The 13,938-nt window shown below is 35.4% G+C and overlaps 1 protein-coding gene across 4 annotated transcripts in view; it reads left to right on the top strand.

Annotated features, from left to right (window-relative positions):
• HIVEP1 (HIVEP zinc finger 1) overlaps window positions 1-3,250 on the top strand; it is a 179,561-nt gene extending 176,311 nt beyond the window's left edge. For all 4 annotated transcript variants that reach the window (XM_021009853.2, XM_021009854.2, XM_078153601.1 and 1 more), the window contains one exon: window positions 1,538-3,250. In XM_021009853.2, the coding sequence (XP_020865512.1) occupies window positions 1,538-2,716 (1,179 nt within the window). In that variant the 3' untranslated portion in view covers window positions 2,717-3,250. The remainder of the gene's footprint in view (window positions 1-1,537) is intronic.
• The last annotated feature ends 10,688 nt before the right edge of the window (window positions 3,251-13,938 follow it).

The following is a 13,938-nucleotide window of genomic DNA, read 5'->3' as shown; positions in this document are numbered from 1 at the left end:
AGGTCTTCCTGACTTCACATTCAATATACCATCCATTCACTTGGCTGACTCCTAGATTTTATCTCTTCAATATCTCTTTAATCCATCCCTTCCTCAGTCCCTGCTTGCAACTATTCTTATTCAGGCCCTCATCTTTGATCACTTAGGCAATTGTAATCACCTCTTACCTGGTTTTCCTGCCTTGTCTTTCCCTTCTCCAACCCATTCTCATACTTCTATCTGAATAATCTTAGTAACATGCTGCTTCTTCATGTCACTCTATTAGCAAAAAACCAAACATTCCATAGTTCCTCGTTGTCCACCAAATAGTGTAAAAACTACTGCCTGGCATTGATAGTCTTGCCAGTATTGCTACAGTCTCTGCCTGGGAAATCTCATCCCACCCACTTAATGAATGCCAATCCAGCTTGGATTGCTGTCTAGCCTTCATTCTCAGCCTTTTCTCCTTCTTATGTGTGATTCATCTCAATTAATCAACAAGCATTTATTAAATCCTGCAACACAAGGAACCCTGCCAGGTGCTAGGGATGCAAATACAGAGGATGAACAATCCCTGCTCACAAGGAGTTTACATGCTAAAGAAGAAGAAAACAAGGGCATAAATCAGTATTTTTAGAATAAAGATAAATGGGTACAGAGGTGCTGGTGGGGAGGGTTTTGCATAAATGTGGTTTGGACAGATGGCTTCTGAGATCACTTTCAGTTCTGAAATTCTATGATTCTAAGTGACATGAAGTTCCCCAGTTTGTGGTTAGCCCGCTTTAACATTATCGTGTAGTGATTATCCCTATGAAGCATGTGAGATACTATTATCACTGACATGGACCCTCGCTATCTTTGGAATACATAAGTACCACAGTGGGATTCAATGAAAATGTCAACTTGAAACATATTTTAGTTTATGTTACCCATCAGAATTTGGTTCTCCAGAGAACTTTTAACCCAACTAGTATATCCTTCAGTTATACTCGGGAGAGTCTTTATGTCCAGAAAATAATTGAGAGACAATAAGATATAATGGGAAAAGCCATGTATTTGTAGTCAGGGGACATGAATTCAGATCTTGACTTTGCTACTTTGTACCTGTTTGCCTCATGCAAGTCACCTCAAGTATTTGGGCCTCAGTTTACTCACCTGTAAAATTGGGGAGGTATATTTAAATTACTTCTAAGGTCTCTTGTAGCTCTAAATCTATGAATACATCTATGATCTTCTGTGGGAGACAAGGCTAAATTACCCCTCACTCAGACTCTTTCCATGATTTTATGATCTATCCCCAAAGTTTATTTTTTCTTGAAGTCTCCCATGCATATAGTTATTTCCTTGTGATAATAAATGTTGAATTTTTCAAAGAAAGATTTCATCGCAATTTGGCATTTAATTCACCAAATTAACTCTTTGCCTTGTGTTAATTGTTGCCAGAAAAAAATAAAATCCACATTGTCTTTTGCAGAATTTGAGTTCATTGCCACAGAAAACATTACTAAAAAGTGAAGTTTTATTTCTCCATCTCTCCTTTTCTCTTTTCTTTTCTTAGAATATACGCTCTCTGCAACTTCCTTCTCCAGCAGTGGACCATGGCACCCAGACAACAGTGGTGGTCCCTTCAATGGCTTCACCTTATCCTAAGATCCAAGAACAGAGACAGCAAATACCTCTGCAGCATATCACAGAATTAATGCCTCCTCAGACTCATTTGTTTAGCCATCTTCCTTTGCATTCACAGCAACAAACCAGGACACCCTTTAGTATGATTCCAATTGGGGGAATCCATGTGGTCCCTGCTGGCCTAACTGCATACTCCACATTTGTACCAATTCAAGCTGGTCCCATGCAACTTACTATTCCAGCTGTCGGTGTGATTCACAGAACTACCGGTCCTCCTGGGGATCTGGCCATAGAAGCTTCTGGCACTACAAATTCAACTAGGGTTGCTGAATTAAACAGTGTCATGCCATGTATTCCCATTGGCCAGATTGGTGTCTCAAGCCTTCAAAATCTAAGTGCACCAAGCTTGCAAACTCTTCCACCATTAAGCATGGAAACTGTAAACATTTTAGGCCTAGCCAACACAAACATCACCCCTCAAGTACATCCTTCAGGACTCGCACTAAATGCTGTAGGTCTTCAAGTTCTGGCTGCAGGCCCTTCCGCCCAGAACAACCCTAGCCCTCAGACACACATTCCAGGCCTACAAATATTGAACATAGCACTGCCTACTTTAATTCCTTCAGTTAGTCCAGTAACTGTAGACGGACAGGGAGTTCCTGAAACACCAGCTTCCCAAAACAAAACATGTGAAACTCAACCAGAACAGACTCTTGCAGCGGATCTCAATCAAATTGCCGCTGCCGTATCTCCTCAGGGGTCACCTAAAGCCCATCGGTACAATGGAAAAGACTCATCCAAGCCCACTCTTGCAAGGGAACATGGAAAGCTTGATGGCATAGGTAAAACTGACACTGAAACAACTGACTTGATGAATCATGGGACGCCAAAGCATAAAACCACCTCTCAGCAGGGCAGACAGAGCTGTAGCTCAGAGCCCCTCCAGAGAGTGCAGGCTGAGGGTGCAGCAACATCACCAGGCCATCAGGCATGCTCTCCAGAGAGGCAGGTGCACAGGCCCCCCAGCCTGCCCCGCAGGCACAATACAGTGCAGTTTAGTGATATCAGTAGCGATGATGACGAGGACAGGCTTGTAATAGCAACCTAGATTTTTTTTATTACACTTAAAGGTTTCTTTGCAAACCTACCTTTCCTTAAAGCACATTTTTTCTGACACAAATTCATTATTAATCTTTGTGCAATCATGAAATTTTGACCAATAATTGTTGTTTCTTGTCAGCTCCAACCATTTTTGTACATGTTGTATAGACAATTGTGCCTTTTTGGAGTTTTATGTTTAGAAACTTGTACAGATTGTTGAAAAAAAATCTCTCTCTATATATATAAATACATATTATATATGTATATGAAAACCAGGTAGCTGCTTGTGTTTAGTAAGTAAAACATCTTATGTCAAATCAAATGATTAAATTATATGTTGCACTGTTAAATGTAAATTTTTATGGTTGTAGGGGAAAGTTTCTGTGTACAGATCAGTATGTAAAAGTCCGTATTTATTGTATCCATATTAGTCTTGGAAATGGGTCTCTCCATCTTCTCGTGTAAGACAGTAGCTTTACACTTCAGACAGAATTTCTCTGTGTTATGAAATGTTCCAGTAAAATTTTGTTTACTGACTTTACCATTGTTCACGTTGTGCCTTCTTTATGCCATCCAGGGATTAAGGAGCAGCAGACTCACCTCATGCTTAGGGTCTAGTCTGCTGCCACCCTTATTTATTTATTTATTTATTTTGAGTAGCAAAGCAGGGAGGGATGTAATAGAATTATCATTCTTGCCATTTGGAGTTAAAGTTAATACTATCAAGAGAATCTTTTTTTTTTAAATCATGGGCAGTATTATATTATGCTTGCTTATTTTGACAGAAGCTTTTCTAAAGACATCTTTGCACTAAGTTAAAAAGGCAAATGGGATTTAGTTTAAAATGGGCATTTCAGTTGTAATTTCAGAATGTGAACGTAAAGATGTTTTACAAAAAATAAAACATAGTACAAAAAATTTTGTATCTTGAGAGCATGGTTTGGATGCAACCAATGAAAAGTAGTTTGCTGGCAATAATGTATACATAGGATTTATTATTTAGCAAGTTTCCCATTGTCCTGAAGAATCTTTTCCATCTGTAATGCACCTTTATAAGCTTTCTGCTAAATTAAGAAGACATACTAGGCTTTGAAAATACCTACATACTACTTCCCAGTAGTCATTTTCAACAACTTTGTTTCAGGAAATGTTCACTTCCAGCTTTAAGAAATTTAATTTCACCATGTTTTTTTCAGGAAAATAAAATAAAGATTTGTTGTTCACCAATATCTTTGAGCAAAGAAGTTGCAGGAATTTGTCATGATGCCACTGTAAAATAGGTAGTCTTTGAAGAAAAGAATTTTTAAATACTGTAATTGAAAGAGCTGTGATACATGGATAGGGAAGGCTTGACTGAATTCTCTAGAAAGCTCTAAAATACTTACTCCTTGAAGGTTATTGGCAATCTGAAGTTGATGTGATATTCAATGTGCAAATTTAATTTTTTCAGCATTTAATATAATGTAGTGTGAATTATAGTCAACATTTTTAAAATCAGTTAAACTTCAGCAAATTAAGGTTCAAATTTTATCAAAATAATAAAAACTGGCTTTCTATAATTATGTGTTTTGTTTACTGTATGCTACAGTGATTGAAAGATTTTTAAATAATCCAGAAATATAATGGGAACTTCACTACCTTATGAATGTATTCCTTAAATAATCCTAATTTTTTTTTAAAGCCACACTATTAAGATTATGCCTGCATAGTCAACCTTTTATGCTTTAATTGTCTGAATTTTCAAAACAGTTAACAATAGCATAAATATGCCCAGGCATGGTGGCACATTCTCATAACCCTAGATTTTGGAGAGGCTCAGGCGGAAGAATTTCAAGCTCTGAAGTTCTGATCTTCAGTCAGTCATGCAATCTGGTATCTGCACTAAATTAAGAATCAATATCATGAACCCCAAGAAGCAATAGGGGCCACCAGCTTACCTGAGGAGTGAACTGGCCATGTCAGAATCTGATCAGTGTTGAAATCAAGCCTGTGAGTATCTTCTGCACTTCTGGACTGGGTGAGATGGGGAGACCCATTCTTTAAAAGAGATGATAAATAGATAGATAGGTAGATAGATAGATAGATAGATAGATAGATAGATAGATAGATAGATAGATATTGTATATATTGTATATACATGTGGGATATATAAATTTATATGTGCATATATGTACATGCTTATATATGGCATGAATATGTCTGAAAAAATAAGATTTCTCTAAATTTGGAGGTAGTGAGATGAATGTAGCTCAGAAGATGATGCCTAATAATTCAGAGTTGAATCTTCATGTTCATTTTTTATTGAACTTTCTTAAAGTGAAACATTTAATATGTTTATATATTCCTTTACAAACTGTTTTAGAATACAAGGTCCAATCAGTGTGAATAATGACCATGAAGTAGTCACATTATTTGAATTTGTACTATCTGAAGGTATAATTATATGCAAAATATGATAATTGGTTCTAACCTAATGGAAATATGCAATCAATTTTTAAAATAACTTTTTTATCTATTAGTATAACAGGGCAACAAAAATGTGTTTCTAATTCAGATTTATTACATAGTAATAAAGTACTTATTGAAAGCAAATTTTTAAAATGTTAATGTCACTTAATATAATTGCTAAAGATAAGGTTACATAGATATGACAAAAATGTCATGATTGATATCTAAAATATTTCAGCAGTGTATTTCAAACTGCTTTCTCTTTAAATCTTCATACATGTGCTGGTAGCTGCAGAGAACTTTATGCATATCTTAGTGAACTTTGCCTTCTTCAACAGAATTAACATCCATAATTTTGGGCTTCATGACTTCTACAGCTCAAAAAAGTATCTTGAAATTGAAAGCAAACTCCTTTTTTTGCACGTTATCTGCTTCTTTAGCATCGTCAGTTTCTTAAACACTTTTACATTCTCACACAATAGATCAAGTGTAATTGGATCACCTGAGACGGTAACTAAAATTAGTAATTCAGTGTTGTGATCTATCCAGTATTTTTCAACATCTGGACTAAAATAACTTGAAAACCAGTCAACAGAAACAGTTTTAAGCACCCAGGCTTTCTTTGGTTGCCAAAGAACTAGAAATAATCAGTGTTTGTAGCCTCTCAAAGCAGGAGGATTTCAAGGCTGATAAACAAGCATTGGTTGTATTCTGTATTACTTCCCAATAAAAGTATCAGGTCATCTTTAGACACTTCAAATCCAAGTTGAGTTTTTTTTTCTCCTAGAGAGGTGTATTTTGGAAAGCATCCTTTTCCAGAATAAGCCCATTCATCAACATTATCAATATCCACCTTTAATTATTTTCTCCCGAATACCAAGATATTTAACTGCCATGCCCTCATCTGTACTGTTTACCTCTCCAGTAATTTTAACAGTTGACAACAGAACTCGATTTTTAAAGTGATTTATCAACCAAAATTTACAATAAAAATTTACTTTAGTGTCTACTCCATTTCCATTTTCTTTCACTGCCTTAAATAATTTAGAGTATTTTGTCTGAATGGTGGCTATGCTCAGAAGAATGTGTTTTTATTGCAGTCTTCATATAGCTGAAAGACATTTCATTTCAATCATTGCAACACTTCTGTTCCTTGTAGTTGTTTGCAAACCAAAACAATAATAATAATAATAATAATGCAACTTTGCCTTTATTATTTTATTTCTCCTACATGTTTCATAATGTTTGTGCCATGGATTCAGGCATTCCAACATCTTGTCCTCTTTCAGAGTTACTATGAACCTGTTCATGCTGTTCAATAACATCAGTTTTTTATTCTAAAATTATACGCCCATTTCTGCATTGACAGTGTTTCCATCTGAAGTATTCCTTCTGCTATCCATTTTTAAGGGTTTTTTATAAAGGGTTAATGTAACTGTTGGCAATAGGGTATGTAGCAGTATGTCACATTCACAGGAGACATTGGGCAATACAGACTGATGATGTACTCGTGTGTTAAAACCCTTGAGTAGCTTGTCTGTGGTGCATTAATTTAGTCTTGGCTCATGTTAAATGCAACTTAATAATAACCATTTATAATTCAGATAATCTCATTCTGTATTTTTCAAACTCAACCTCACTACTTTTATTAAGAATTCTTGGACTTGGTGGGATTGATTTTAATGGCTCTATCCTTAAGCATTATCACATGAATAAACATTTAATATTAATTATTTTCATTGCTTTAGAAATATTAACTATTAGCTTTTAATTTCTTTAAGTATTGGTATTGGAATAAGAAAATATGTTAATTATGTATCATAGTGTATTACCTATGAGAAATGTAAGCAATATAGACATTTGAGCCATCACTTTTTAAATGAAAAAAATCATTTGCAAAGTGGGTGTTAAAATTACTGTAATTAATTTTTACCTACTGCTTTAGAAGTTGACTTTTCTTCAGGAAGCACTGCTTTTCCTTGACCTTTCATTCCCAATATGAGTAACTCACAAATAATGAAATACAGGGAACTGCCGGATCCCCCAGAAATGTTACTGTGTTCCAGGTGTCATAAAATGTCAAGGTCAGTGGTTAAGTAGTATATCCTAGAGAAGTACAGTGCAAATTTATTAAGTTTCAACTATGTGGCAGGCACTGTGCGAAGTGCCAGAAATAGAGAAAGGCAAAAAACAGTCCCTGTTCTCAAGGAACTCATTGTCTGATGGGGAGATAACATGCAAACAACCATGTACAAACAAACTCTGGAAGAAAAATTGGGAACAGTCAACAGAGGGAAGACATTAAAATTAAGGGGGGCTTAGGAAAGGCTTCCAGTATGAGGTAGGATTTTAGCTGGGACTTAAGAAGCCCAGATGACAAGATGAGAGAACAGTCTAGGCATAGGGGAAAGCCAGTGATCTTGCTCTGTTGGGAGATTGAGTGTCCTGTGGGAGGAATTGTAAGAAAGTCAATGTCACTGAATTGTACAATATATGGAGAGGAATAAGAACAAGACTAGAAAGGTAAAGGCCAGGGTGGGAGGAAATGAAGTGGGTCAGTTTACAAAGACTTTAAATGTCAAAAAGGGTTTGTTTTTTTTTATTGGATCCACTGGAGTTCATTGAGTAGGGAAGGTGATATTGTCAGACCTGCACTTTAGGAAGATCCCTTTGATAGCTGAGAAGAGGATGGACGGGGCTAGGGAGCATTGGGGCAGAGAGACCAACTGGCAGTCTATTGTAATTGTTCAGGTGTGAGATGATGAGGGCTTTCAACATAGTGGTGACGGGGCCATAAGACTCTCACTTGTCAAGTCCACTGGCAAGATTGGAAGTTGAAAAAAAAAGTTTTTAAGTATTACCAGATTCAATAATTGGAAAAGCAGTGAGTTGATAATCATTTATAATTTCTTCCTACAATTATATATTGTAATGTCACAAGGATGCATTAATTTAACTATTTGTACAAGGAGAGGGAGAAAAATATAATTACAGCACTGGAAGGACTTCAGGCTATATAGTTCAGTTCCTTATTTTACAGATGAGGAAAATGAAGCTCAGGTCAGTTAACTTATCAAATAACTTGCTAGAAGACATAGTAGTAGTGGAATTTGATTCTAAGTCCTCTGACAACGGCAAGGTTAAGTAACTTGCCCATGTCTATGTGGTAAATAAGTCCCAAAGCAGTCCCATTCTACTTTTGGCAAACTCTCTAAATTTTGGGAAGCTTTTTTTTTTTTAGGCAATTGGGTTTAAGTGACTTGCTCAGGGTTACACAGCTAGTAAGCATCAAGTGTTTAGTTAAGATTTGAACTCATGTCCCTCTGACTTCAGGGCCAGTCCTCTCCACTGCGCCACCTAGCTGCCCCACCAAGAAGCTTTTTCTTATATCGTGAGCAAGGCATGCCTCTCGTGGATAGAGCACTAGCCCTGAAGTCAGGAGAATCTGAGTTCAAATCCGGCCTCAGACCAAACACTTGACACTTACTAGCTGTGTGTCCCTGGGCAAGTCACTTAACTCCCTAAAATTTAAAAAAAAAAATGCCTCTCTGCAAATTCTACACAATGCTTCAAGATTTGTCTGGGACAGGGATTCTCAACTTAAAACATGTAAACTTATGACAAGTAGACAGCCAGATTTAGATAGTTAGATGATAGATAACTTTCAATGCAATTTCTTTCCTTTGTAACCGTATGTATTTTATGAATTTCAAAACATTCTTAGAAAAGGTCCACAGACTTTACCAAGGGTCCGTGGCACCCAGAATGGTAAGAACCCCCGTCCATTGCCAAGAATAAGAAGCTTAATCCTTTTTCTACATGAAAGCTCTCCAGATGCATGAAGATAACTGTTTGTTCAGACTGTGTCTTCTCTTCTCCTCCTCCAGCCTAAATATCACCAGTTCCTTAATCTAATTCTCTTATGGTATGTTCTACAGTACCTTCACCATCCTGCTTACCTTCTACTGGACATGTTCCAACTTGAAAATATGGCAGCCAGTACTGAACATGCTACTCTCGATGTAGTCTGATCAGAACACAGCACAAAAGAACTGTAATCTCATTCTGTATACAATGTCTCTTTTAGCACAGCCAAGAATAATACTACCTTTTATTTCTTTTTCTATTACACTATTGATTCACAATCAGCTTACAATCCATTGAAACTCCCAGATGTCTTTACATACAACTTTCTGTTGCTCACACTCTCCTTGTCTAGTACTTGTGGACTAGATTTTTTTTTATTTATTTCATTCTGAATATTATTCATTTTATTTATTAAAAATAAAAAAGTATTTCATCACAGTATAATAAAAAAAAGATGATTGTCCATGAAAGTGCAAATGTACAACTTGCTATTCCTTCTAAATATATAGTAAAGTTAACATGTAACTTTCTTTTTTTCTTCCTTCCCTCCTCCCTGCCCTAAAGATGGCTACCATTAGAGACAAGTATATATGTATGTATGTGTGTGTGTGTACACACACACACACACACACACACACACACACACACACACATAAAATCATCCTATACAAACTTTTATTTATCAGTTCTTTCTCTGGAGGCAGATAGTGTCTTCCTTCATAGGACCTTTGTACTTAATTTGAGATTTTTTTTAAACAAGTATATGCCTTTGCATTGATTACATTAGATTCGGGCCATTTTTCTAGTCTATGCAAATTTCCTTGCATTCTGACTCCATCCAGCAAGTTCATTATCACTCCAAGCTTCGCGTCAGTAAGTTTAATGATGTCATCTATAATTTTATCCAAGTCAATAATAAAAATGGTAAACTGCTCAGGGTTAGGGATAGATTGTTGAGGCATAACATTAAAGCCCTTTATCCACAATGGCAGTGATCCATTGATGAATATACTTTGTGTCTCGTCATTCAATAAGGTTCTCAATTCACGTCATGTGTTATCTCTAGACCAGAGGGTATCAAATACATGGCCCAACAACACTGCCAATTGTGGCCCCTATAAAATTAAAATGTAATTGGAAAATATGTAACAAAATAAAAATACAATAAAACATTGACAATATTTCACTTTTTAAAACTAAGTCAATATGCAGCCCGCAGGGATCCTTATGTAGTGGGCCCTGATCCTGTTTGAGGTTGACACCATTGAATTGGACCACATCTTACCATGTTGTCCATAGACAACACATGAAAAACTTTATCAAATGCTTTGGTGAAATCTAGGAATATGTCTATTGCATACTGGTCTAGTAAGTAACTATCCAAAAGGAAATGAAATTGTCATATGTCCTCATCTTGATGAAGCCCTGGTGCCCCTTAGTGATCACTACTTCCCCTTCTGAATGTTCACATATCATCCTGTTAAGATATTTTATGATTCAGCTATGTAACAAAGTCAAGCTTGTAGTTTTCATAATCTCTTCCCTTTTTTGAAAATTTTGAAAACATTTCTCCTCGTTTCATTCTGAAGCACCTCTCCTATAGCTCGTAGTGGCTCAACAATCACAGCTGTGTTCTTTCAGGACCCTAGAATATGCTTCAAGCAGTTGGGTGGCACAGTGGATCTGGAGTCTGGGAGACTCATTTTCCCAAGTGTAAATTTGGCTTCAGACACTTAGTAGCTGTATGAGCCTGGGTTAGTCACTTAACCCTGTTTACCTCAGTTTCCTCATGTGTAAAATGAGCTGGAGAAGGAAATGGTAAACCATTCCAGTATCTTTGCCAAGAAAACCTCCATTTGGGGTTACAAAGAGTGAGACACTACTGAAAAATGATGTAACAAAGAATATAGTTCATCTGGACTTGATGCCTCTTATTATCTCCTCACTCTTAAATACTTGATAACCATTTTATTCCAGCCTCCCCAGGCTGAAGGCTATATCACCATCATCATCATCATCATCATCCTCATCATTATCATAGTTGTTATAGGTGCTGTTGTTATTGTTTTTTGTTTTGTTTTGTTTTTTGATGAGGCAGTTGGGGTTAAGTGACTTGCCCAGGGTCACACAGCTAGTAACTGTTAAGTGTCTGAGGCCGGATTTGAACTCAGGTACTCCAGACTCCAGGGCCAGCACTCTATCCACTGCGCCACTTAGCTGCCCCTGTTGTTATTGTTTTTGCTTTGTTTTGTTTTAACATAGTGACTTAGCCCTTATTAAGGAATAGTATTTTAAAAGTGGATTCTTGTTCAGAGACATGTAGGGTCCTTTTTAATTTTAAGATACTCTAATTTTATTACACATACACATATACAAACCCTTTTCATTTTTATATCTTAACAAAGGGGAGACACAATCTGTATGAATACTAAATATATGAATAGTATTATGAAATTAATTTTCACTATAAATATTTACTGGCCTAAAGATAATAACTTTCCTTTTCTCAAAGTTAGTTAAATTATTTTAAACATAATTCCTACTGGGTTTGTGCTTTGAGATTATGCATAATTAGTATGATAATAAGAAATAGTTTGTAATATAGTGTATGTATTTTAGAGGAGTTTGTGTTTTACATCCACAAAACGTATCATTTGCTTTCTTCTGAAATCAGGATGGGGAGTCTGATAGCATGCATATTTGGAGAGATAATATGATGGTGACACATGCATTTCTAGATGATCTCCAGAGAACTGAGATGAAAACGAATGTTCAGTGAGTAATATTGTAAGTATAAGTACTGTAGATAAAAATGGAAATCCTAAAACTATAATTTAATTGGTTATAACTTATATTTGATATCTATATTAATTAAGTAAACTCCCACAAATCATTTTAACAAAATCCTTATGTTCCGTTTCTGGTCTTTTGGTGAAAATAGCTAGGTTACTGGAAAAAGAACAGAGTGATGTTAGATTCTTATTCTTGGAACAGCAATTCCAATTTAACATAATGAAATAAAAGTCCCTAAATTTCTATCTTAGGAAGTTATTTCCTAAAAGAATGTACTCAGCTTTCATATATCTTTGATGAATAAGGTAATTATTTAAAGAGTCCTCCTATAAAAGGGAAAGAAATATTAGATTTTCTGTTTTCCCTGTTTGAGAAATAAATAGAATTTAGAAAAAGCAATAGTATAAATTTAGGAGGAAAATGAAATATTTATATATTCTACTTTACACAAGATAGTATTGGTTACAAATGAAAGTAGTAGCCTAATTGTAAGATTTTCCCTGTTTCAGAAACAACTTTCAAAGAATGGTACTCACCTTAATCATTTTCCCCTTAATTTCCTTCCTGTTAAGTCCTGAATAACTAAGATAGAAAATGAGATATCATTAGACATGTCAATATCTCAGAAAACCTTTAAAATTATTTGGTGAAGACTAATAGCCACTTATGGAATTTGGTTATAACTAATGTCAGGTGCCTTTTATCCACTCATTTTTAGTTATTTGAAAGGGAATGTTTTCAGTTAACTAATCTTATGAGTCCTGCTAAATGAGATGTGAGGAACCTGTGTTGGGTGCAAAATTAAAAGGCTGTCCATTCCTAGTGTTCAGTCATGGAAAGAAACTTTTTTGAGATTAATCAATTAGCCAAGCACGGTTAGCTTTCTTTGACAATAGCAAGTGTATTTTATTCAGCAAGGTCAAATGTTAAGACTGATTTGGATTCAGAAGTTGCTTCCTTTGAGATATTTGAATTCAATTCTTTTGGAATACCTTTCATCATGGCACATTTAGGCCTTTGCTGTATAAGTACATCCTTATTACTAGAAGATTTAGACTATATTCTTAAATTACAAATAGAACCTTGTTCATCCTCATTAGCAGACCATAAGTCCCCATCTGTTATTTATAAATATAGTGTAAAACTTATTTATATAGTCTAAATATATTTTAAATGTAGTTTAGATATATTTAAAACATAATTTAAATATATTTTTTAATATTAATTTATTTTTAGTTTTCAACAATCACTTCCACAAGCTTTTTTTCTATCTTTTTTTTCTTTTTGATGAGGCAATCGGGATTAAATGACTTGCCCAGGATCACACAGCTAGTAAGTGTCAAGTGTCTGAAACTGGATTTGAAATCAGGTCCTCCTGACTCCAGGGTCAGTGCTCTATCCACTGCCCCTTTCCATGAGCTTTTGAGTTTTAAATTTTCTCCCCCTATCTCCCCACTTCCCTCCCTAAGATGACAGCCAATCTGCTATAGGCTCTACATATACCTTCCTATTAAACATATTTATATATTAGTCATATTGTAAAGAAGGATTAGAACCAATAGGAGAAACCACAAGAAAGAAGAAATAAAACAAAACAGAAGGAAAAAAAAGAGCAAATAGTATAGTTTAATATATATTTAAAATAAAATGAGAATGTACTTATAGATAACTAGTCTTTGGGACTAGACAAGACAAGGCAAGAAGCATTTATTAAGCATTTACTATGTACCAGGCACTGTGCTAAGCCCTAGGGATACAAATACAAGCGAAAAGAAAAAGCTCCTCTAGGAGTGCACATTGTAATGGGGGAAGACAACACATGGGGGAGCTAAAAATCAGAGGAGAGGGGAGGATTGATGAAGATACCTACTGGGGGCATTGTTGTAAAGTCCAGAACATCAGGAACAGAGCAGTACATGTAAAAATAACCATAATTACAAAGCAAAAAAAAAAGTTTTGCTTTATTTTTTCATTAAATAATTCACCTTTATGTAGAAACCATCAATTTATAGATGTGCCTGTTGTACTAGTCTTTTGAATTCTTGCTATTATCTTAGGTTAAAAATTATAGATGATATATTTTACCATTATATTATTTAATTACTTTTTAAAAGGAGGAAC

This window comes from Phascolarctos cinereus, unplaced genomic scaffold, assembly GCF_003287225.1.
Source record: "Phascolarctos cinereus isolate Bilbo 61053 unplaced genomic scaffold, phaCin_HiC Scaffold_4;HRSCAF=312, whole genome shotgun sequence".
NCBI classification, from domain to species: Eukaryota; Metazoa; Chordata; class Mammalia; order Diprotodontia; family Phascolarctidae; genus Phascolarctos; species Phascolarctos cinereus.
Note: the sequence above shows the minus strand (reverse complement) of the source record. Positions and strands in the feature narration are given on the sequence as shown.